This window comes from Trachurus japonicus, chromosome 18 (genome assembly GCF_045865225.1).
Source record: "Trachurus japonicus isolate A0001 chromosome 18, Traja_1.0".
NCBI lineage: Eukaryota > Metazoa > Chordata > Actinopteri > Carangiformes > Carangidae > Trachurus > Trachurus japonicus.
Window position 1 is genome coordinate 1,718,901 of NC_140924.1, and position 22,292 is coordinate 1,741,192.

Genomic DNA, 22,292 nt, shown 5'->3' on the forward strand with positions numbered 1-22,292 from the left:
AATATTTTCATTAACTTCTCTTGCTTCCTCCATACGTTCATGGACGTCTGCAATCCAACCATCAACATAATCACCGAAGCTCTTGAATGAATCAGATTTTGGTTTAAACCACTTCTCTTGATCACTGTTAATTTCTTCCTCTGAGGTAACTTGCTGAAACAACCCTTTAACAGAAATGTTCAGCTCACAAAACTCTCTGAAGAGCTTATTGAACTCAACAACCAGCTTGGTCTTAATCACCTCCAAATTGCCATCATCATCCATTAAATGAAGCATCTCATTCTTTTTTGTTGTAAGCTGAGTCAGTGCAGCTTTCCTTGACCGTATTTTCCTCTGTAACGCATCTTCCATAGCTTTGACTGTAGGTTTCACTTGTCGTCTTATCAATGTGGCTGAATCTTTGTCCTCCGCCATGATTCCTAAGACAAGACTAGCCCTTTCCACATGCTAGCTGCTGTTAGCTTAATACAACAAAGTGTTCCAATGACTTCCAAAGCACACACAAAGGATAACCGTCCTCGGATCGTTAGCGCACCGTCCGTGAGTCGTTAGCGGGTCGTCAGCGCTAATTAGCATAATAATGCTCTCAGTCCACACATTAGTCTTTTCCAGCAGCAGCTGCACTTACTTGAGTCCTTACAGAGAGCTTTTCCTTTCCGTTCCAGGATCCACAAACTCCAATGTACTCCTGGTCCACAGGCAAAACCACAAGGAGAAGGTTTTTTACTAATGTAATGGCTAATGTTGGCTAGCAGGTATTCCTGGCTTACACGTGTCCAAAACACTGTTGTCCTTAAAAATCCACTTTAAGTCCAGGTGATGTTAGAAAAAAGATTTATTCCACAAGTGTCACTCAAGTATCCATAAACTTGGCTTTCTAAACAAAACAGGACGGGACACGGTAAAAAACCGTGTGTCTCCACTGCTAGCCTGGAGTTCACTACTCAGGTCAATGACCTCACTTCCTAGCGTCCGAGGCTGCTGACTCTTAAAGCTACAGTACCGCCAGCATTAAATTTAAAGGAAATAGCCCATTCTAGACAGAAAAGATTAACAAATAGCAATATTCAATTAAACTCACTCATCAACGACTATTAGATCAATATATAAACTTCAGATCCAAAGTTACAGTACAAAATATAGGTAAATTACAAAAGAAGAAATAAGAACTCAGCAAGCCCATTCTTGCCTCATACACCCCTAATGTACACAACCAAGTTGCCCACTTATTTCAAACAGCCCACACAGTGGGCTGCATAGAGCTGCCTGTATTTTATATTGTGGCAAAGGAGTTGTTGTCCTCATTCGGGGAAAGATGGACTGTAGAGTAGACAATGGATAAATAATTGCCTGCCCATCTCTGTCAGGTTTCTCATGTTCCCATGATAATTACTGACTTTTCTCATATCAAACTTCATATCACAGATATCATAAAATTCAGCTGCTGCTGATTTGAACACTTTCTAAAGTAGCCTATGTGAAAAATAACTTTTGCCCCATACTGTAATCAGTGTCATACAAAACGAGCCCATTGATATTGTGAGAGAAGATGAGTCAACCTAGTGCATATTTCCTTATAATTGATGAGTAAAATATTGATAAGTAAAAAATAATTATTAGCTGATGACTGACTGAGCAGTCCTCTAGTCATCATCAATCATTGTGATAGAGCAGGATGGTTTATATAAAAAAAAAAGGCTATAATGTAATCGAGGCCTTGTTAACATACTGAAAACCTGTTCTGAATGTTGCTTTGAGAATGTTCCTCTGTTGTTTTCCTCTAACATCATGGAAATGTTTTATAGAATAACATTCAATCCATTAACTCAAAAACATCCCCAGGACACCCTAAGCATGTTTTAGACAAATATTCTACGTTTGTTAACATATCACATTACAAAAATGTTTTGGAAAAGAACACTGCATAATCTGAAGTATCAATAACATCATGAAAACATTTTCCACTTAGAAAATGTTCATAATGTGATATTATTTAACATTGAGGGAACATTAATGTATTAATAACATGCTGTAATCTGTTACCTAAACATTGTCCCTAAAATATTCTCATAATGTTACATGCAAAACATTCTTCCTTTGTTTACATAAAACATTAAAGGAACATTTGGTTAAAAAAAACAAAAAAACATTTTGTGATCTGAGGCATCAATAATATCCGGCAAACATTTTCAAAATATTGCTTTGTGCATATTCTTCATTTATCATAATATAACATTGTAAGAATGTTTTATAAATAACATAATATAATCTGAGGCCTTAATAACATAATGAAAATATTTTCTGGATGTTGCTTTGAGAATGTTCCTTTGTGGTTTTCCTGTTACATCAGGGAAATGTTCTCTAGAAGAACATTCAATAATCAATTAACTCAACAACATCCCCAGAACATCCTAAGCATGTTTTAGACAAATGTTCTACGTTTGTTAACATATCACATTACAGAAATGTTTGGGAAAAGAACATTGTGTAATCTGAAGTATCAATAACATCCTGAAAACATTTTTGAAATATTACTTTGAAAATGTTCCTCATGTGATATCACTTAACATTGTGGGAATATTTTATTAATAACATTCTGTAATCTGTTCCTTAAACATTGTCCCCAAAATATCCTCAAAATGCTATGGGTAAAACGTTCTTCCTTTGTTTATAAATGACATTACACAAACATGCTATTTGTGATCTGAGGCATCAATAACATCCTGAAAACATTTTCCAAATATTACTTTGAAAATGTTCTTAATGTAACATTATGGGAACATTTTATAAATAACATTCTGTAATCTCTACGTAAACGTTGTCCCTAAAATATTCTCAGAATGCTATGGGTAAAATGTTCTTCCTTTGTTTATAAATGACATTACACAAACATGGTATTTGCGATCTGAGGCATCAATAACATCCTGCAAACATTTTCAAAATATTGCTTTGTGCATATTCTTCATTTATCATCATATAACATTGTAAGAATGTTTTATAAATAACATAATATAATCTGAGGCCTTAATAACATAATTAAAATGTTTTCTGGATATTGCTTTGAGAATGTTCCTTTGTGGTTTTCCTGTTACATCAGGGAAATATTCTCTAGAAGAACATTCAATAATTCATTAACTCAACAACATCCCCAGAACATCCTAAGCATGTTTTAGACAAATGTTCTACGTTTGTTAACATATCACATTACAGAAATGTTTTGGAAAAGAACATTGTGTAATCTGAAGTATCAATAACATCCTGAAAACATTTTCCAAATATTACTTTGAAAATGTCCTTCATGTGATATCATTTAACATTGTGGGAATATTTTATTAATAACATTTTGTAATCTGTTACCTAAACATTGTCCCTAAAATATCCTCAGAATGCTATAGGTAAAACGTTCTTCCTTTGTTTATAAATGACATTACACAAACATGCTATTTGTGATCTGAGGCATCAATAACATCCTGAAAACATTTTCAAAATATTGCTTTGTGCATATTCTTCGTTTATCATCATATAACCTTGTAAGAATGTTTTATAAATAACATAATATAATCTGAGGCCTTAATAACATAATGAAAACGTTTTCTGGATGTTGCTTTGAGAATGTTCCTTTGTGGTTTTCCTCTAACATCAGGGAAATGTTCTCTAGAAGAACATTCAATAATCCGTTAACTCAACAACATCCCCAGAACATCCTAAACATGTTTAGACAAATGTTCTACATTTGTTAACATATCACATTGCAGAAATGTTTTGGGAAAAAAAACATTGTGTAATCTGAAGTATCAATAACATCCTGAAAACATTTTTGAAATATTGCTTTAAGAATGTTCCTTCTTTGTTATTGTATAACATTGTAAGAATGTTTTTAAAATAACATATTGCAATCAGAGGCCTTAATAACATCCTGAAAATGTTTTAAAAATGTTTTTCTGATAATGTTTTTCCTTTGTTATTATGGAACATTTAGATAATGTTTTATAGAGGAGCATTCTATAATTGTTTACCTCACCAACATCCCCAAAACATCCTTAGAATGTTTCATCTAAAACGTTCTATCTTTGTTAACATTTAACAATACAGGAACATTGTTTGAAATAATAAACATCATTATAATGTTCTTTAAACATTAGATGAAAATGTTTTCTTTAAAACACAAACAGAACTTGTAGGGAATGTTAGCCAAAGTTGTGGGAACGTTCCCTGCTAGCTGGGCACTCTGGCGGCGTCTGATTGGCTACTCAACCCCATATCACGTGAACTCCTCATGTCACCTGAATCTTTTACACTTTCGCCACACTTGAAATAAACAAAATATACTTTTAAAACAGATGTAAATAAACATTTTATGAATATTTTTAATCTATTCATTGACCTATTTAAGATTTAAATCATAAATCCTATTTATTCATCTCATGTAAGATTATTTTAAATCAAACTCTATTTATTTGCTTATTTATCTGTTACAAAAATATATTAATTAATTAATTTATTGATCTAATCAATTAATTGTTCTGAGCTTCTGATTAGTGCCTAGTAACCTGGGTTACAAGTGCATTAGGAGTGTTATAATGCCATTCATTAATTCTAGAGGTGTCTATGGATATTCTCATTCATCCAGGTCGTCGTTCTTTTCTGAGCAAATTGAATCGTAGGCAACTGGACTTGTATTTGTCTGGGAAGACGTTTCTCCTCTGATCCAAGGGGCTTCATCAGTTCTTATTCAACAAGTCTCACTAGTCCAACTAGCTGGACGATGGTTTCACTGAGAAGCCACACGGTGACATAAATGAAGCAGCTGCTCTCCTCCTCTAACTTCACTCTCTCATCACTTCTCTTCTTCGTCTGTGATGACGGTTTCAGCAGCTTCGAGGCTCATTACCGCCACCTAGACTGGAGTGAGGACTTTTCTTTCTTTCTTTTTTTTAATATTCACTCAGACATATTCACCGTGTGACTGTGTGCACCGAACCGTGACGGCACGGGACGAATACATGTATACCGTTACACCCCTAGTCATTATTTAAATTTAATTTTAAACAATGTGGTAATTATAAACACTAGTTGTCGACTGGTGTGAACTGGTTAACGTGCGTGATTCTAAGTTCCAGTGACCACTGAACTTGTCAAAGATTCACAAAATGGCTTGAATGAAAGTTTAGAGTGTCTCTTTAAGATGACACCAAACAAGCACTGACAAACATCCTAAACTTCCTCAAAACCAAACAGTGTTGTCAGATCTTGCTCTAATCTGTCAAAATAGAAACACTACTGAGCAGTCCTTACACACTACACTAAAAGTCATTACACACTACACTAAAAAATGAAAAACCCAGTGTTCAGGGAAGCTCATGGAGAAATGTTTACTGATCACATTACAATACAGCACATGCATTTTCCATCTCCAAAACAAAAACAAAAAAAGGTTTCACAACTCTGTGGATTTATCATTTACTCAATAAAGTTGTTGAATTGAATTGAATTGAATGCTGCAGCACCACCTGCAGGTCTGGATCAGTTACTACTGTGCCAGTTCCACTTTTATTCTTTGACTGACACTTTTTATTCCAGTGCCGCTGTGATATTCATAGAAACACTTGTGAAGAAAACATGAAATGTGAAAAACTGAACAAACTTTTTCTGGTTAAGTGAATTTTTAAACATGTTGAATGATTTTTGGGGCAAAGGCAATGGTTTCTAGTTAAAGTCAAGATTGTAAACTATTAAATGGTTTTGATTTTATTTCAGAAGCTGAGAAATAAAGGTTTTTCTGAATGATGATGACAGTCGGCCCAGTTTTTCAGAAACCCTCAGGTTTTAGGAGGCGAGGCAAGTTCATCTGTTTGTCCTGTTTTGAAGACATAAAACTGTTTATTAACCCTCACGTGGGAAATGTGGTTGTTACAGCAGCATTTGTGACATACGGTAAAAAAGTAGAAGAATATGCAGATGTAGAGATAAAAAAACAAAACAATGTAAGACAATTAGACAAACATGTAGTTATGTACCAAAATGTTTCAGGAATATACAGTTATTTACAAGAACAGAATATTTTGTACAAACAGTTTGTCTCCAAGGTCTTTCCACAGCGTCATGACAACGACCTCTGACCTGAGGAGGATGTTGTTTAGGTCTTCATGGATTAAATAAGACAAGAGGTTCCCACTGAGCTGAGGTATCATCAAAACCTATAAGTCTGACACTGAAATATAATATATATGTATAATATAAAATAAAACTAATATAACCTAATATAAGACCATAAACAAATACATTCCTGTATCGGGTAAAGCCTGTGTTTGGTTTCCTGTCACTACATGATGATAACGTCACAGTGTTAATGATGAGACACACAGGTGATGCAAAAGTAACCGATACAAACTCAGTTTCCTCCCTACATCCATTTCCCTCCTAAATAAACCCACTAAATCTCTAAATCTCAACTGGGTTGTTATCACTATTTTTCGTCTCTTGAGATTGTACTTTTTTTCCCCTTTAATCGTTTTATTGCGCCAGACACTCCTGCGCTATATTTGAGTTTTTAATAGTTTCTCATCAGTACTTTTTATCTACCATATTTATATTTATCTGTGTGTATGCGAGAACTGTGTGAGGAATGTCGAATTTTTTTAAATCTGTTTTGTGAAGGCTACTGCAGCAACTTGTGGCACATGACTCTCCATGACAAATCTTGAATAAATCTATATGTATATAAATATAATAATATATTAGAATAAATCCAGTTAAATAACTCATAAATTAATTTACTGTATAGACTATAATGACGAGATAACTTGATAGATCATTTATGAATAAGGAGTGGGAGTAAATAAGTTTTACTTCTTCTCACTCCTTTTCAGATATAAAAAAACAAAGAAACAAAAAAAAATCAAATTACCTTTATTTTCAATTATTTTATTTTGTCCAAATGTTGTCTTTGCAAAGTTTATTTCGGACATGTTAAAAGAAATAAAACATAATACAGAAATTGACAGACATAACAAATACAAACTTAAACTAAACTAAACTAAACATAAACTAAACTAAAACTCCCTTCGGTGATAATAAAGTTTATATTGATTGATTGACCCCCCCCCCCCCCCCCCCCCCCTGATGACGTCACAGCCACCGCTCTACCTGGGGTAGGGGGCGGGGCTTAGCTCAGGTTTCAGACGAGCTTCCTGTTACCGCGAGACCCGCGGCGAGGTCAGGACTGAACAAAGAAACGACAACAAACAAAGAAAGAGAAAGAGAGAAGTAGAGACCACCGCCGGGAGCAGGACCAGGACCAGGACCAGGACCAGGACCAGGACCAGAACCAGGACCAGGACCAGAACCAAGACTAAGACCAGGACCAGGACCAGGACTAGGACCAGAACCAGGACCAGAACCAGGACCAGGACTAAGACCAGGACCAGAACCAGGACTAGGACCAGAACCAGGACCAGAACCAGGACCAGGACCAGAACCAAGACTAAGACCAGGACCAGGACCAGGACCAAGAATAAGACCAGAACCAGGACCAGAACCAGAACCAGAACCAGGACTAGGACCAGGACCAGGACCAGGACCAGGACCAGGACCAGGACTAGGACCAGAACCAGAACCAGAACCAGGACCAGGACCAGGACCAGGACCAGGACCAGGACCAGAACCAGGACTAGGACCAGGACCAGGACCAGGACCAGGACCAGAACCAGGACTAGGACCAGGACCAGGACCAGGACCAGGACCAGGACCAGGACCAGGACCAGAACCAGAACCAGAACCAGGACCAGGACCAGGACCAGGACCAGGACCAGGACCAGAACCAGAACCAGGACCAGGACCAGGACCAGGACCAGGACCAGGACCAGAACCAGAACCAGAACCAGGACCAGGACCAGGACCAGGACCAGGACCAGGACCAGGACCAGGACCAGAACCAGAACCAGGACCAGGACCAGGACCAGGACCAGGACCAGAACCAAGAATAAGACCAGAACCAGGACCAGAACCAGGACCAGGACCAGGACCAGGACCAGAACCAGAACCAGAACCAGAACCAGGACCAGGACCAGGACCAGCATGAAGGAGGAGCAGCAGGTCTGGAGCACCGGACCGAGTCACGAGATGAAAGCAGTAAGTCTTTGTTCCAGGTGGTTTATACTGTGAAGCTCTAGAGGGTTCAGGCTCAAGGCGGCTCTCTTTGAACCCGCTACATCACCATGGTAACTGATGCTTAGCTCATTCAGAGTTTAATAATAAAAGCGGCTATAAAAGCGCCGCTGTTTCACTGTTTAACTCATTTCCAGCTGCGTCAGCTTTACTGTGAAAGTCCAGAGGATCTGGATCAGAACGGAGCGTTGATCCGCTGCTGTTTAGGCCAAATACTTTCTCTCTGAGCGTCTCCACCTACAGACGTTCAGCTGAGGGAATAACGTTACGCTGCTCAGCTGTTGAGCTGAGTGTCAGGAGATCATTATATATTAGACTATATAAATTAATTTAGCTGTTTCGCCTTGTGTTTCCCAAACGCACATCCTGAATAAGTCCACGCTGTTTCTTTCATTTAAAAAGGTCTTTGTTGTCTTTGTGCAGAGACAATATGAGATTCACTTGTAGCCACAGCACCTAAAAAAAAACACAGTTTATGTTTATGTTTATTTGCACGATTATAAAAGCATCAATAAAAGCAAACAATTAAATTGAAAAAAAAAACAAAAAAAAACATGTGCGGGTGAGGTAGAAACCCATTACGGGCTTATATTTAAACCTCACCTATAAAAACAATTGCACAAATAGCAAAGCATAACAAAGAAAAGAAACATTAATATATCTTAATAAGCACAGGCACACCAGCCTCGCTTTTAATAAAACACACACTCGCTTTCTAGAATTGCGATCAGTGAAATAGCTATATGAAAACAATATAAAACACAATTTAAAATGACAGTTGTTGTTGCTCTAGTGTAGGCCTATTTAGTTTAAATGAATAAAGTTTCATATTTAAAAGCAGCTCAATGTTCAGTTGTCACTAATTAAAAGCAGCCTCCTCTCTTGTCATATTTGCAGCAGCTGTTGCTTCAGGCTGTGATCAGACTTTTTTAGTATCACTCATCCTCTCTCTATTAAAACAACCCGCTGCTCTGGCTGAAATCAGAGGCTGTGATTGGTCCATTCAGTGAGGAAGTAGAATCATATGACACCAAACCATAGATATATACACGTGTATATGACACCAAACGCCTCCTCTTTTTTTTCAAACATGTGTTTATTAGTTTTGTTTGCAATTTACACCAAATCAAACAAGACATTCTTACAGGCAAGGAACAGAGCAAACCTTTTCTCTCTATACCCCCTCCCTCCCTCTCTTCCCCTAAATAACTAAACCATTAAAACTATTTAAAAAAAAGATGGAAATAAAGCAAAAGGGATGGAATGATAATAATAAATAAATGAAAGTAGACACTGATAACAGTTACATGATGAATTTCAAGGACAAGGGTGTTTCTCAGGACATTATATCACACATTCTCCAAACGCCTCCTTTAATGTGTGAACGTGCACAGAGCATGAAGCTGAGAGCCGGACTCAACAAACCAAGTTGATAACCAGCTTCGTAGTAACCGTGGTAACTCGGACCAGCCTCTCACTCTGTCTCTCTGTCTGTGTGTGTGTGTTGCCATAGGAACCGGGGCCGTACCGCTGTGAGCAGTGTTGGAAAACCTTCAGGACGTCGGTGAACCTGAAAGTGCACCGGTACGTGCACACGGGGGAGAAGCCGTTCGGCTGCGACCTGTGCGGGAAGACGTTCAGCACCAGCAGCGGCCTGCAGATCCACCGCCGGCTGCACACCGGGGACCGAGCGCACGGCTGCCAGCTGTGCGGGAAGACGTTCTCGCGCGCCTACCGGCTGCAGCGCCACCGGCTCATCCACACCGGGGAGAAGCCGTTCGGCTGCGACCGCTGCGGGAAGGCCTTCACCGAGCTGGGCTACCTGAAGGAGCACCAGCTGCTGCACCAGGGGCGGAGCTACGGCTGCACGCTCTGCGGCCGCGCCTACGCCTCGCCGCGCTACCTGCGGCTGCACCTGCGGCAGCGCCACGCGGCGGAGGAGGAGGAGGCGGCGGCGCGGCGGCTGCACGCCTGCGACCTGTGTGGGAAGACGTTCACTCTGCTGGGCAGCCTGACGGAGCACCGCCGCTCGCACACCGGGGAGAAGCCGTACAGCTGCGACCGCTGCGGCGCCGCATTCTCCCGCGCAGGAAACCTACGCAGCCACCGGAGAATCCACGAGAACCCACGGGGCCGCAGCCGCGGGAAAAGAGCCGGCGGCCTGGAGGAACCGCAGCTTCAGCAGCAGGTCCACACTAGATAGAGCCACCACAGAACCAGATAGAACCAGGGGGAGGATCGGACTACACGCAGACGAATGTCGTGGAAATTTTTAGCCGTTTGCTGTTGGTGAATAATGAAATAGAGACTTCGCCGGCCGACATGCATTTATTTCCTTGCAAGGAAAGGTCAGTTCATATCCGAGTGGGTGATGGTAAAGAAAAGACAAAGACAAAGGGAAAACCTAAACATTTCTAGCTGAGGGAAGGTCCACTTCTGGGGTGTGTTTGTGTCTTTTGGCCGGCCCCTTCCCTGGTTGTGTTTTCACACCTTCACCTTTGAAGGTATCACCACCGGTCTCCCCAGGTATAATGGAGTTAAGAGATACAATTTAAAATACAAAGGGGTTGGAGTGTGAATTAGGAAGTGGGACGTTGGGCATCACACATGGTTCAGTGTAAAGGAACTTGAATTTACAATTGCAGAAGGAAGTCTGGGAAAGTTGGAACGTCTCAAGTGATTAAAACAAAGGAATATTAAGATTTACCATTACACGTAGCTCACAGTCGGCCATATTGGAACGGGCAACTCGCACAGACACTTGTATTAGTTCAGGTGGATGGTCCTGTCCTCTGCACTAAAAAAAACTATTCATAACTCTGAAAAATAAACCAGAATGTTGCTATTACTTGAACTATTTGCATAATGTTACATTTACAAAAAAAGTACATGATGAAAATGATCCGTGATTTTAAATGACCAGAGTGGCATTTTTATGCAAATGAGAACGACTGAGGCATCCTGGGTAATTCATCCCTCCATTGTAAAGTTCATCCTAACTGTCTTGACAAACTAACTAACAAAAAGTTGTGTATTAACAGGCTGTTTCCAGACAACACTGAGCCAAAACCTCCCGGTGATTCCACCAAATACGTGTAGATGTCTGGGTCAGACATTTCTGGCCACTGTGTGGAGTCATTGATCACTGTGGGAGGCTAAAGGAGCATACCGTAGATTCATTCAGACATTTCTGGCCACTGTGTGGAGTCATTGATCACTGTGGGAGGCTAAAGGAGCATACCGTAGATTCATTCAGACATTTCTGGCCACTGTGTGGAGTCATTGATCACTGTGGGAGGCTAAAGGAGCATACCGCTAGATTCATTCATTGCAATTTTTCAAGATAGCGTGAACGGTGGGTTTCAAAGAGGGTGTCAGAATAATCATGAGACATAGTGCTACAAAAGAAACACAAAATAAAACATTCAGATTGATTGTTAGTTAGACTACGCTCCATCAAAACACAAAAAGCCACTGAGTGCAATGTAAAAATGCCGGGCGCTGCCCCTAAATTACCCAGGATGCATCAGTCATTCTCATTTGCATAAAAATGCCGTTCTGGTCTATAGGAGGGAGAGAGTTGCCCTTACCAAGATGGCCGCCATGTGGCTACGCTGTGTCATTTTGCAGCAGCGGCGGGCGAGTCATCTCAACCATCACAGATCACAGACTGAACCACAACCAAGCAAAGTCCTGGTTCTTCTTCTTCTTCTCCCATACAACACGTGATGGTTTTGTCCCACCGACTCTCCGTAGTTCTGCAGTCTGGTGTGACTTCATGATGATGTCACATTAGTCTGGTGTGACCTCATGATGATGTCACAGGAGCACGTGTGTGTGTTTGTATTTCTGTATTGATGATGTTTGGCCACTAGAGGGCCCTGTTCACCACACACACACACACACACACACACACACACACACACAGACACAGTGGTCAGTGACGTGGTTTTTAAATAACTTTATTGACATTTTGTCCAGTGGTTCGGTTACATCAGGGGAACAAAGGGTTAAATACTGACGGGGGGGGGGGGGGGGGGGGCCATGTGACCAACCACGGCTCGCCACCTCAGCCTGTCGTCACGGCGACCGGGTGATCAGCCAACACCTGAGTCAAACACAGTGTCATTGATTGATTATAGATGATGATGTCATAACGTCTGGACTTAGTTCCACACTGATCGATAACTGATCGATAACTGATCAATAACTGATCGATAACTGATCAATAACTGATCGATAACTGATCGATTACTGATCGATAACTGATCGATAACTGATCGATAACTGCTCGATAACTGTAAAGACTCTGATGAAAGTGAATAAAACCTTTGCTTCAGTTTGAGACGTTGTAGTTGATGGATGTTGACGTTGTCACAGTTTGTGGGCGGAGCCACCGCGCTCTAAACGCTACGGGTCGACATTCATGAGAGTAAAACCTACTACTGAGTGTGTGTGTGTGTGTAACGGGAGAGATGAGGGGAGGCTGTTACCATGGCGACGCCTGTTACCGTGGTAGCAGGTGTTACAGGTGATGTTTACATTGACTTGTTCAGACCGAGAACTGATTGATTATTGGTTATTGGTTATCGGTTGTGTTTATATCGGCTCATGCACGCGTGAACATAAATGCATAGATGATTGACGCGAGGGCGTTGCCATGACGACGGCGTCGGGCGATTGCATCTTCACATTGATATAAGAATAAATATTTCTGGTTATTTGACATGTTGCCGTCTCCGTGGCTACCTCCCCCTCAGCTCCGCCCCTCCTTCTTGGCGTTTCGTGGCTTGTTGCCGAGCAACGCGTCCATCTCCGTGATGAGGGGCGGAGTCAGCTGAGACAGAACCTGGAAGACAGGAAGAGACACGGTTGTTGCCATGGCAACCTTCAGAGGGGGAGGGGCAGTCGGGGGCGGAGCCTCACCTTGATGGAGCCGAGGTTCTCGAGCAGCTGCTCGGTGTTGGAGACGCCGAGGAGGACGGAGCTGACGCCTTCGCTACGGAGACACCAGGCTGAGAGACAGACGGGTGAGATAGAGACAGACAGGTTAGAGAGACAGACAGGTAGAGAGACAGACAGGTAGAGACAGACAGGTAGAGAGACAGACAGGTTAGAGAGACAGACAGGTAGAGACAGACAGGTAGACAGACAGGTAGAGAGACAGACAGACAGGTAGAGAGACAGACAGGTAGAGAGACAGACAGGTTAGAGACAAAACAAAAACAATTCAAGAATTATAGCTGCTGCGCAGCGATGGGTCGGGTCCGGGCTACTTTTGGGCATATTTAGGCAATTCTGAGCAACAAACAGGAGAATAGGAAGACAAGACAGTTGACCTTATAGTGTCCAATTTGCATCAGTTGAGGATTGAACCCACAACCTCGGGAACCAAAGACTGTTGTCTATCGCACTGAGCTAATTGACAAGTGGCAGTTCAACAGTGGCTTCACAAATTGAGTAAGCCATTCACTGTCTTGTAGGCAGAAAAAGAAAAATCAGTTTTTGAGGTAAAATAATGATATGTATTTGTCAAACATCTACTATGAGCCTAAGATGTTAGGAGCCTTCGCAGATGGTCCAGTCCAAGCTATTTGGATTTTTAAATTTAGAAGCTTGCTGTGATGCCACCATTAGGACAATTGTCTTGTGTTTCGTGTTGAGGACATTTGACATTTTGATTTGTCATCATCATCATCCTGGCTGGGTCTTGAACTCACAACCTCTGACACCAAGAACCAGCGCTTAACTCAGTGAGCTAATTATCTGGAAGTGAGACATGGTGTGTGTCTTCTCAAATAGACTCAGGGAGTCAGTGTCCGGGCAGCTGTTGTGGACGCAGATTTCTGTTATCTAAACAAAAATCTGTTAATACATAAATTGCATTTAGACAGCAAAATAGCTTGAGGACATCTGCCATTTCAAACTGTCATCATCATCATCTTCTCCCTCGCTGGGTCTCGAACTCACAATCTCTGACACCAAGAACCAGCTCCTAACTCACTGAGCTAATTAGCTGGTAGTGAGACCTGCTGTGTAGCTTCATTTATCCACTCAGGTGAGCCAGTGCCCGGGCAGCTGTTGTGATGAAATGGTCAAAATGTCAATAATTCAGTCATCTAAACAAAAATCTGATAATACATAAATTGCATCTTGACAGCATGGAAATGTTGGTGATTTGTTTTTAATGATAAGTGTTTTGCTTCATAAGAGAAAATATGATGTTTATAAATTCCAGTCTCACATTGACTGCAGTTGTTCCCATGAGAGCAGAATTCAAAATGTTCTAGAAAATTCAGTTTTTGAATTAAAATTCTGATATTTGCCAAACTTCATCAACCATGACTCCAGAATATTCTCATTTTTTTTCAGGAAGTTTGAAAATGTATTTAGCAAGAATTTGATGGTATATGTTTATAGTACTGTTTACAGTCAAACGTTTTCATGCACTGTAGGCTCAATTTTTGCTTAATCAAAAATCCGAGAAACAAGTTTTGTGGAGGACGGTCTGGAGATGCTCTGTAGCAAGTTTGGTGTCAATTGAGCAAAAATTGTGGGAGGAGATACATTTTAAAAGTTTTACAGTTATTGAAAAAAACAGAGTGATGGACTTCATAATTTGTAATAAGTTTAAGTTGACAAAAGTTTCAGCAGTATTGAGGCGACATTGTGGTGAAGTTTCAACACTGTAGCATCTACCGTTGGTTTGGTAGGAATTTTTAAAATTTTTAAATTTAAACGCTTATTGTGCCCCCCCTGGGAGGGGGGGGCACATGTCCTTGGAGTTGAGTGAATCTGGCATGGGACTGAACCTTTGTGCAAAGTTTGGTGAGTTTTCGCCCATGGGAAGTATGACTTCCTTGGAAGAAGAAGAAAGAAAGAAAGAAGAAGAAGAAGAATTCCTAGGAATACAATAGTGTCCTGGCAGCTGCGCTGCCCGGACCCTAAAAAGGTGATAAAAATTCTCAACAAGTGGTCAAATTTCTCTTAAAGTGGTCAAATTTCTCAAAAACAATTTGAAAAAAAAATGGTCAAATTTCTCAAAAACAATTCAAGAAAAAAGTGGTAAAATTTCTCAACAAGTGGTTAAATTTGTCTAAAAGTGGTCAAATTTCTCAAAAACAATTGAAGAAAAAAAGTGGTCAAATTTCTCAAAAACAATTCAAGAAAAAAGTGGTCAAATTTCTCAAAAACAATTCAAGAAAAAAGTGGTAAAATTTCTCAACAAGTGGTTAAATTTGTCTAAAAGTGGTCAAATTTCTCAAAAACAATTGAAGAAAAAAAGTGGTCAAATTTCTCAAAAACAATTCAAGAAAAAAGTGGTAAAATTTCTCAAAGTGGTAAAAAATATCTCAAAATGTGGTAAAATTTCTCAAAAACAATTCTAGAAAAAAGTGGTCAAATTTCGCAAAAAGTGGTCAAATTTCGCAAAAACAATTTGAGAAAAAAGTGGTAAAAATTCTCAAAAACAATTCTAGAAAAAAGTGGTCAAATTTCTCAAAAAGTGGTCAAATTTCTCAAAAACAATTTGAGAAAAAAGTGGTAAAAATTCTCAACAAGTGGTTAAATTTGTCTAAAAGTGGTCAAATTTCTCAAAAACAATTGAAGAAAAAAAGTGGTCAAATTTCTCAAAAACAATTCTAGAAAAAAGTGGTCAAATTTCTCAAAGTGGTAAAAATATCTCAAAAAGTGGTCAAATTTCTCAAAAACAATTTGATAAAAAAGTGGTAAAAATTCTCAACAAGTGGTCAAATTTGTCTAAAGGTGGTCATATTTCTCAAAAACAATTCAAGAAAAACGTGGTTAAATTTGTCTAAAAGTGGTCAAATTTCTCAAAAACAATTGAAGAAAAAAAGTGGTCAAATTTCTCAAAAACAATTCTAGAAAAAAGTGGTCAAATTTCTCAAAGTGGTAAAAATATCTCAAAAAGTGGTCAAATTTCTCAAAAACAATTTGATAAAAAAGTGGTAAAAATTCTCAACAAGTGGTCAAATTTGTCTAAAGGTGGTCAAATTTCTCAAAAACAATTCAAGAAAAACGTGGTCAAATTTCTCTAAAAGTGGTCAAATTTCTCAAAAACAATTCAAGAAAAAAGTGGTAAAAATTTCTCAAAGTGGTCAAATTTCTCAAAAACAATTCAAGAAAAAAGTGGTCACATTTCTCAAAGTGGTAAAAATTTCTCAAAGTGGTCAAATTTCTCAAAAACAATTCTAGAAAAAAGTGGTCAAATTTCAAAGTGCTAAAAATTCTCAACAAGTGGTCAAATTTGTCTAAAAGTGGTCATATTTCTCAAAAACAATTGAAGAAAAAAAGTGGTCATATTTCTCAAAAACAATTCAAGAAAAAAGTGGTCAAATTTCTCAAAAACAATTTGAGAAAAAAGTGGCAATATTTCTCAAAAAGTGGTCAAATTTAAGAGTTATGTAGAGACAGACAGGTGGGGACAGACAGAGAGACAGACAGGTAGAGACAGAGACAGGTAGACAGACAGACAGACAGGACTGACCTATAGCCAGCTGAGCAGCAGTGCAGTTCAGTTTGTCTGCCAGCAGGTGGAGACAGACAGAGACAGACAGGTGTAGAGACAGACAGGTGTAGAGACAGACAGACAGACAGGTAGAGAGACAGACAGACAGACAGACAGGTAGACAGACAGACAGGTAGGACTGACCTATAGCCAGCTGAGCAGCAGTGCAGTTCAGTTTGTCTGCCAGCAGGTGGAGGTCTTTGATTTTACTGAGCTGCTTCTTCCCTTCGTCGCTGTGGAGACGCTCCTTCAGCCAGGTGTAGCCCTGACACACACACACACACACACACACACAGTGATCACCACGGTAACAGATGGGTTGTGTGTGTGTGTGTACGGTAACAGATGGGTTGTGTGTGTGTGTGTGTTACCTTCATGGCGGCTCTGGAGCTCTCCGGAACGCCCTCGTTGTATTTCCCCGTCAGGAGGCCACAGGCCAGCGGAGACCAGGTCACCGCTCCCACACCTGAGAGACAGACAGCTCACTCACCTGGGGGTGTGTGTGTGTGTGTGTGTCTGTGTGTGTGTGTGTGTGTGTGTGTGTGTGTGTGTGTGTGTGTGTCTCTGTGTGTGTGTGTGTGTCTCTGTGTGTGTGTGTGTGTAGCGTACCTATCTTGTGGTAGAGCTCCGGCAGGTGCAGCTCCACCTTGTCTCTCTGGAAGTAGTGATACTCTGCCTGTTCACACACCGGAGGAACCAGGTTGAACTGCCGCGCTACCGAGTACGCCTCCTGACGGGGGAGACGGGTAGAGAGACAGACAGGTAGAGATGGACAGGTGAGACAGGTAGAGAGAGACAGACAGGTGAGACAGGTAGAGAGAGAGATAGACAGGTAGAGATGGACAGGAGAGACAGGTATAGAGAGAGAGAGACAGGAGAGACGGGTAGAGAGATAAATAGACAGGTGAGACAGGTAGAGAGAGACAGACAGGTAGAGATGGACAGGTGAGACAGGTAGAGAGAGACAGACAGACAGGTAGAGACAGACAGGTAGAGATGGACAGGTGAGACAGGTAGAGAGAGACAGACAGACAGGTAGAGACAGACAGGTAGAGATGGACAGGTGAGACAGGTATAGAGAGAGACAGACAGGTGAGACAGGTAGAGAGATAAATAGACAGGTGAGACAGGTAGAGACAGGTAGAGAGAGAGAGAAGAGAGAGAGATAGACAGGGGAGACAGGTATAGAGAGAGAGAGACAGGAGAGACGGGTAGAGAGATAAATAGACAGGTGAGACAGGTAGAGAGAGACAGACAGGTAGAGATGGACAGGTGAGACAGGTATAGAGAGAGAGAGACAGGAGAGACGGGTAGAGAGATAAATAGACAGGTGAGACAGGTAGAGAGAGACAGACAGACAGGTAGAGACAGACAGGTAGAGATGGACAGGTGAGACAGGTATAGAGAGAGAGAGACGGGTAGAGAGATAAATAGACAGGTGAGACAGGTAGAGACAGGTAGAGAGAGAGAGAAGAGAGAGAGATAGACAGGGGAGACAGGGAGAGAGACAGACAGGTGAGACAGGTAGAGATGGACAGACAGGTGAGACAGGTAGAGATGGACAGACAGGTGAGACAGGTAGAGAGAGACAGACAGGAGAGACAGGTAGAGATGGACAGACAGGTGAGACAGGTAGAGAGAGAGAGAGACAGGTGAGACAGGTAGAGAGACAGACAGGAGAGACAGGTAGAGATGGACAGACAGGTGAGACAGGTAGAGAGAGAGAGAGACAGGTGAGACGGGTAGAGAGACAGACAGGTGAGACAGGTAGAGAGAGAGACAGGTGAGACAGACAGACAGACAGACAGGTAGAGAGACAGACAGACAGACAGGTGAGACAGGTAGAGAGACAGACAGGTAGAGAGACAGACAGACAGACAGGTGAGACAGGTAGAGAGAGACAGGTGAGACAGGTAGAGACAGACAGGTGAGACAGACAGATGGGTAGAGAGACAGATAGACAGGTAGAGACAGACATGTAGAGACAGACAGGTGAGACGGGTGGAGACAGACAGGTGGAGACAGACAGACAGGTGTAGAGACATACAGAGGTAGAAACAGACAGGTAGAGACAGACAGACAGGTGTATAGACAGACAGGTAGAGACAGACAGGTGGAGACAGACAGACAGGTAGAGACAGACAGGTGAAAGACAGACAGACAGACAGGTGTATAGACAGACAGGTAGAGACAGACAGGTGGAGACAGACAGACAGGTAGAGACAGACAGGTAGAGACAGACAGACAGGTGTATAGACAGACAGGTAGAGACAGACAGGTGAAAGACAGACAGACAGACAGGTGTATAGACAGACAGGTAGAGACAGACAGGTGAAAGACAGACAGACAGACAGGTGTATAGACAGACAGGTAGAGACAGACAGGTAGAGACAGACAGGTAGAGACAGACAGGTAGAGACAGACAGGTAGAGAGACAGGTGAAAGACAGACAGACAGACAGGTGTATAGACAGACAGGTGAGGGACAGACAGGTAGAGACAGACAGGTAGAGAGACAGGTAGAGACAGACAGGTAGAGACAGACAGGTAGAGAGACAGGTGAAAGACAGACAGACAGACAGGTGTATAGACAGACAGGTGAGGGACAGACAGGTAGAGACAGACAGGTAGAGAGACAGGTAGAGACAGACAGGTAGACAGGTAGAGAGACAGGTAGAGACAGACAGACAGGTGTATAGACAGACAGGTTGTACCATGATCTCCACGGCGTTCCAGCGAGACGTCCCCCAGTACATGGCCATCCCCTGATCGATCACAAAGGTCATGGCTCGGACCACCTCTGGCAACACAGATCAATAACCACCAGTAACCATCGGATCAATAACCATCTGATCAATAACCATCTGATCAATAACCATCCGATCAATAACCATCTGATCAATAACCACCAATAACCACCATCTGATCAATCAATAACCACCAATAACCATCTGATCAATAACCATCAATAACCACCAATAACCACCTGATCAATAACCATCTGATCGATAACCATCTGATCAATCTGGTCAATAACCATCTCTTATACCATGGTCTGGGTGAATCCTCGATTCTGATTGGCTGCTGGGTGTCCATCCACCCAGAGCGATAGATATAACAGAGCGGGGACACTCCCATAGGACTCCGTTGTAAAAAATGGCGGGCCGACTTCCGGGTCATGGAGCCCTCAATAGTTCCAAACATTCCTCCCGCGGCGCTGGACCACGTCTGTTTCTATGGCTGCACAGCAAGAAACTACTGAGCTACGTTGACGAAATACCGACCAATTTTAAGTTATAAAGTGGTAATAATCTTTCCCAAGTACAGTAACCATGTTGACTTAACAAAATAAAAATTATTAGACTGATCGGTTCATTGAAAAACATTTATTTATTTACGTAACTGTGGTGATTTCAGTCCGTAGCCCAGAAGCAGCCCTGCTCACTTTTCATTCAAACAAACTAATGCCACTGCCACAGTTGTTAAATTTCATCAATGAGACCAACATTAATCTCTTCAAAATAATTTAACAAGCCAGCGGTAAACCTCTAAAAGCATGCGGATACGTTACTTGGCTCGTTTCCTCCTCCGGGAGGAGGACGGTCGGCCCGCCGGCAGATCAGCTCAGTAGAGCGGCTGCTGCTGCTGTGACAGCCGCCTCCCCTGGTCCCCGGTCGGGGCTCACACAGACTCTGCACTTCTCCCAGAACAAACATCGGTGCAAGTTCCTAACAAACGTTATGAACTGACCACAGACTCCGGATTAAACGGTGACTTTCTTGCATGAACAAAATATTAAAACTGTGACGTGTTGACAGCGCTAAAGCCAGGTTTTGGCAGCTTTACTGCTGTGGCTCGGTTGCCGCAAAATGGCGATATCGATGCTAAGTTCTGTTAGCCCGTCTATGAGGTTTTGCATTATACGTTAGCATTAAGCTAGCGGGCTTTATATTTAGGTGATACTGGCTGTGTGTGTTTTGAACGTTGTTTCAAACTGTGTGGGTTTGATTGAACATCTTTTATGCTTAAATATATATATTCCCGCTTAATATATTGCTTTACTCCTCTTCTTATGCCATTTTTACTGTAGGGCAGGCTAATCTTCACTTTAGAGTGACAAATAAAACCTTGAAGCAAGAAGATTTTGCCTTTTGTTTGAGAACTGACATTGATGTACATACAGTAATTCAGTAACAGTTGTAAATATACCTTTGTACGGTTTATTTTTTAATATTTACCGTCCAAAAGCAAGCTCAGTGCTGTCTGTCCCATAGCAGAACATGACAGCGGCAGCCTCGTTTGGAACTATTGGGAGCTACATGAACCACGTGACCGCGCTGGCGGCGACATCAAAGGCTGTCGCCACTCTGTTATATCTATCGCTCTGCATCCACCCATAAAGATGTTCCGGTAAAATAGCCTGATTACGTTCTAAATATTACTGCGCTGGCTCAAACGCTTGTTGGTAACCACGGCAACGGTCACTCGGACCATAACAACTTTTTTCCAGCGCATCACGGCACTGGAGTCTGTAAACACACCAGCGGTAAGAAGCCGTCACCTCACCTCCCTTCACTGATCAACTACCAGGCTGTGGCAGGGTCACCATGGCAACACGCTGCCGTCACAGCGGATCCCTCTTTTCTTTTCTTTTATCACCGACGAGTGTTATTAAATAGTCCACTCGGCTCAGCCGCTTAAAGACGTATGATTTTAACGGTAAAAACAACATTAAATTATAAGTAATTGATTTAAAGCAGAAGTAAGCGATCCGGTGGTTTTGGCTAATGCTGCGTTCCAGGCAGGCTTTTGAAACCGTAAATTACAGCTTCAAGTCACGACTTACGACTTTGTAGCGTTCCAGGTAACCCACTCGTGTTTCTCCGACCTGTTTTACCTGTGAAAGTCACTATAACGGCCACTCGTAACTTCTGACCCGTGAACTCGTACCAGATCGAACTGGTACCACTTCACGGTCGGAAAAACACGGGTTGCCTTGAACGCACCATAACAGTCCTCGTCCCTACGTCGCCACATTCACGGCGTCCCTTGGCTGCACACACAGCCCTGCATGCCGTTCTCTCTCCTCATTGGATAAAAACTGTAGGATACAAGGAAAGTTTTCTCCTGGGCTCAGAGCAGAGCAGAGTGACTGACAGACCCGTGTTTCAGACCAAACACTCTATAGAAGTGATTGCTGTCGGAAGATACAACTATTTAAGACTTAGATTAACACAAATATATCACTTACTTCTGATTTAATATGTATTCATCTCGTAAGTGACCATGGTATAAGCAGGATAATGCCCTTCGAGGTGTCCATTATCAGAGATTAATGGACGATGCGGAAGTCGTCCATTAATTTCTGATAATGGACACCTCGAAGGGCATTATCCCTTACATCAATAACCACCAATAACCATCTGATCAATAACAATCTGATCAATAACCATCTGATCAATAACAGTCTGATCAGTAACCATCTGATCAATAACCATCTGATCAATAGCCATCTGATCAGTGTGTGTGTGTGTGTGTGTGTGTGTGTGTGTGTGTATTGACCCTCCATCGGTGCGTTGATGTCGCTCCTGTTGGCGAAG

The 22,292-nt window shown here is 41.7% G+C and overlaps 3 protein-coding genes and 1 long non-coding RNA gene across 5 annotated transcripts in view; 2 read left to right on the forward strand and 2 right to left on the reverse strand.

Annotated features, from left to right (window-relative positions):
- LOC146968260 (beta-enolase) overlaps nucleotides 1–22,292 on the reverse strand; it is a 471,092-nt gene that overhangs the window by 140,714 nt on the left and 308,086 nt on the right. The window lies entirely within an intron of this gene.
- On the forward strand, nucleotides 8,077–10,369 carry LOC146968269 (uncharacterized). The gene is made up of 2 exons (XM_085760302.1): nucleotides 8,077–8,130; nucleotides 9,680–10,369. Exons 1-2 carry the CDS (start codon nucleotides 8,077–8,079, stop codon nucleotides 10,367–10,369), a joined length of 744 nt encoding a protein of 247 aa, XP_085616428.1.
- LOC146968270 (voltage-gated potassium channel subunit beta-3-like) overlaps nucleotides 12,769–22,292 on the reverse strand; it is a 41,347-nt gene continuing 31,823 nt past the window's right edge. For both annotated transcript variants that reach the window (XM_085760181.1, XM_085760182.1), the window contains 7 exons: nucleotides 22,255–22,292; nucleotides 19,407–19,492; nucleotides 17,303–17,423; nucleotides 17,065–17,159; nucleotides 16,838–16,958; nucleotides 13,093–13,181; nucleotides 12,769–13,015 (listed from right to left, as the gene is read on the reverse strand). The exon at nucleotides 22,255–22,292 is cut by the window's right edge and continues 49 nt beyond it. In XM_085760181.1, the coding sequence (XP_085616307.1) occupies nucleotides 12,923–13,015; nucleotides 13,093–13,181; nucleotides 16,838–16,958; nucleotides 17,065–17,159; nucleotides 17,303–17,423; nucleotides 19,407–19,492; nucleotides 22,255–22,292 (643 nt within the window). In that variant the 3' untranslated portion in view covers nucleotides 12,769–12,922. The remainder of the gene's footprint in view (nucleotides 13,016–13,092; nucleotides 13,182–16,837; nucleotides 16,959–17,064; nucleotides 17,160–17,302; nucleotides 17,424–19,406; nucleotides 19,493–22,254) is intronic.
- Nucleotides 18,701–18,967, forward strand: LOC146968271 (uncharacterized). Its single transcript, XR_015034316.1, has 3 exons — nucleotides 18,701–18,726; nucleotides 18,765–18,824; nucleotides 18,862–18,967. It is a non-coding gene; the product is annotated as an uncharacterized LOC146968271 (long non-coding RNA).

Bases quoted from the DNA above. Each gene is read 5' to 3' on its own strand.
- LOC146968269 (XM_085760302.1), top strand. From the start codon at position 8,077: ATGAAGGAGGAGCAGCAGGTCTGGAGCACCGGACCGAGTCACGAGATG. The intron at 8,131-9,679 runs GTAAGTCTTTGT...GTGTTGCCATAG, and splicing joins CGAGTCACGAGATGAAAGCA to GAACCGGGGCCGTACCGCTG.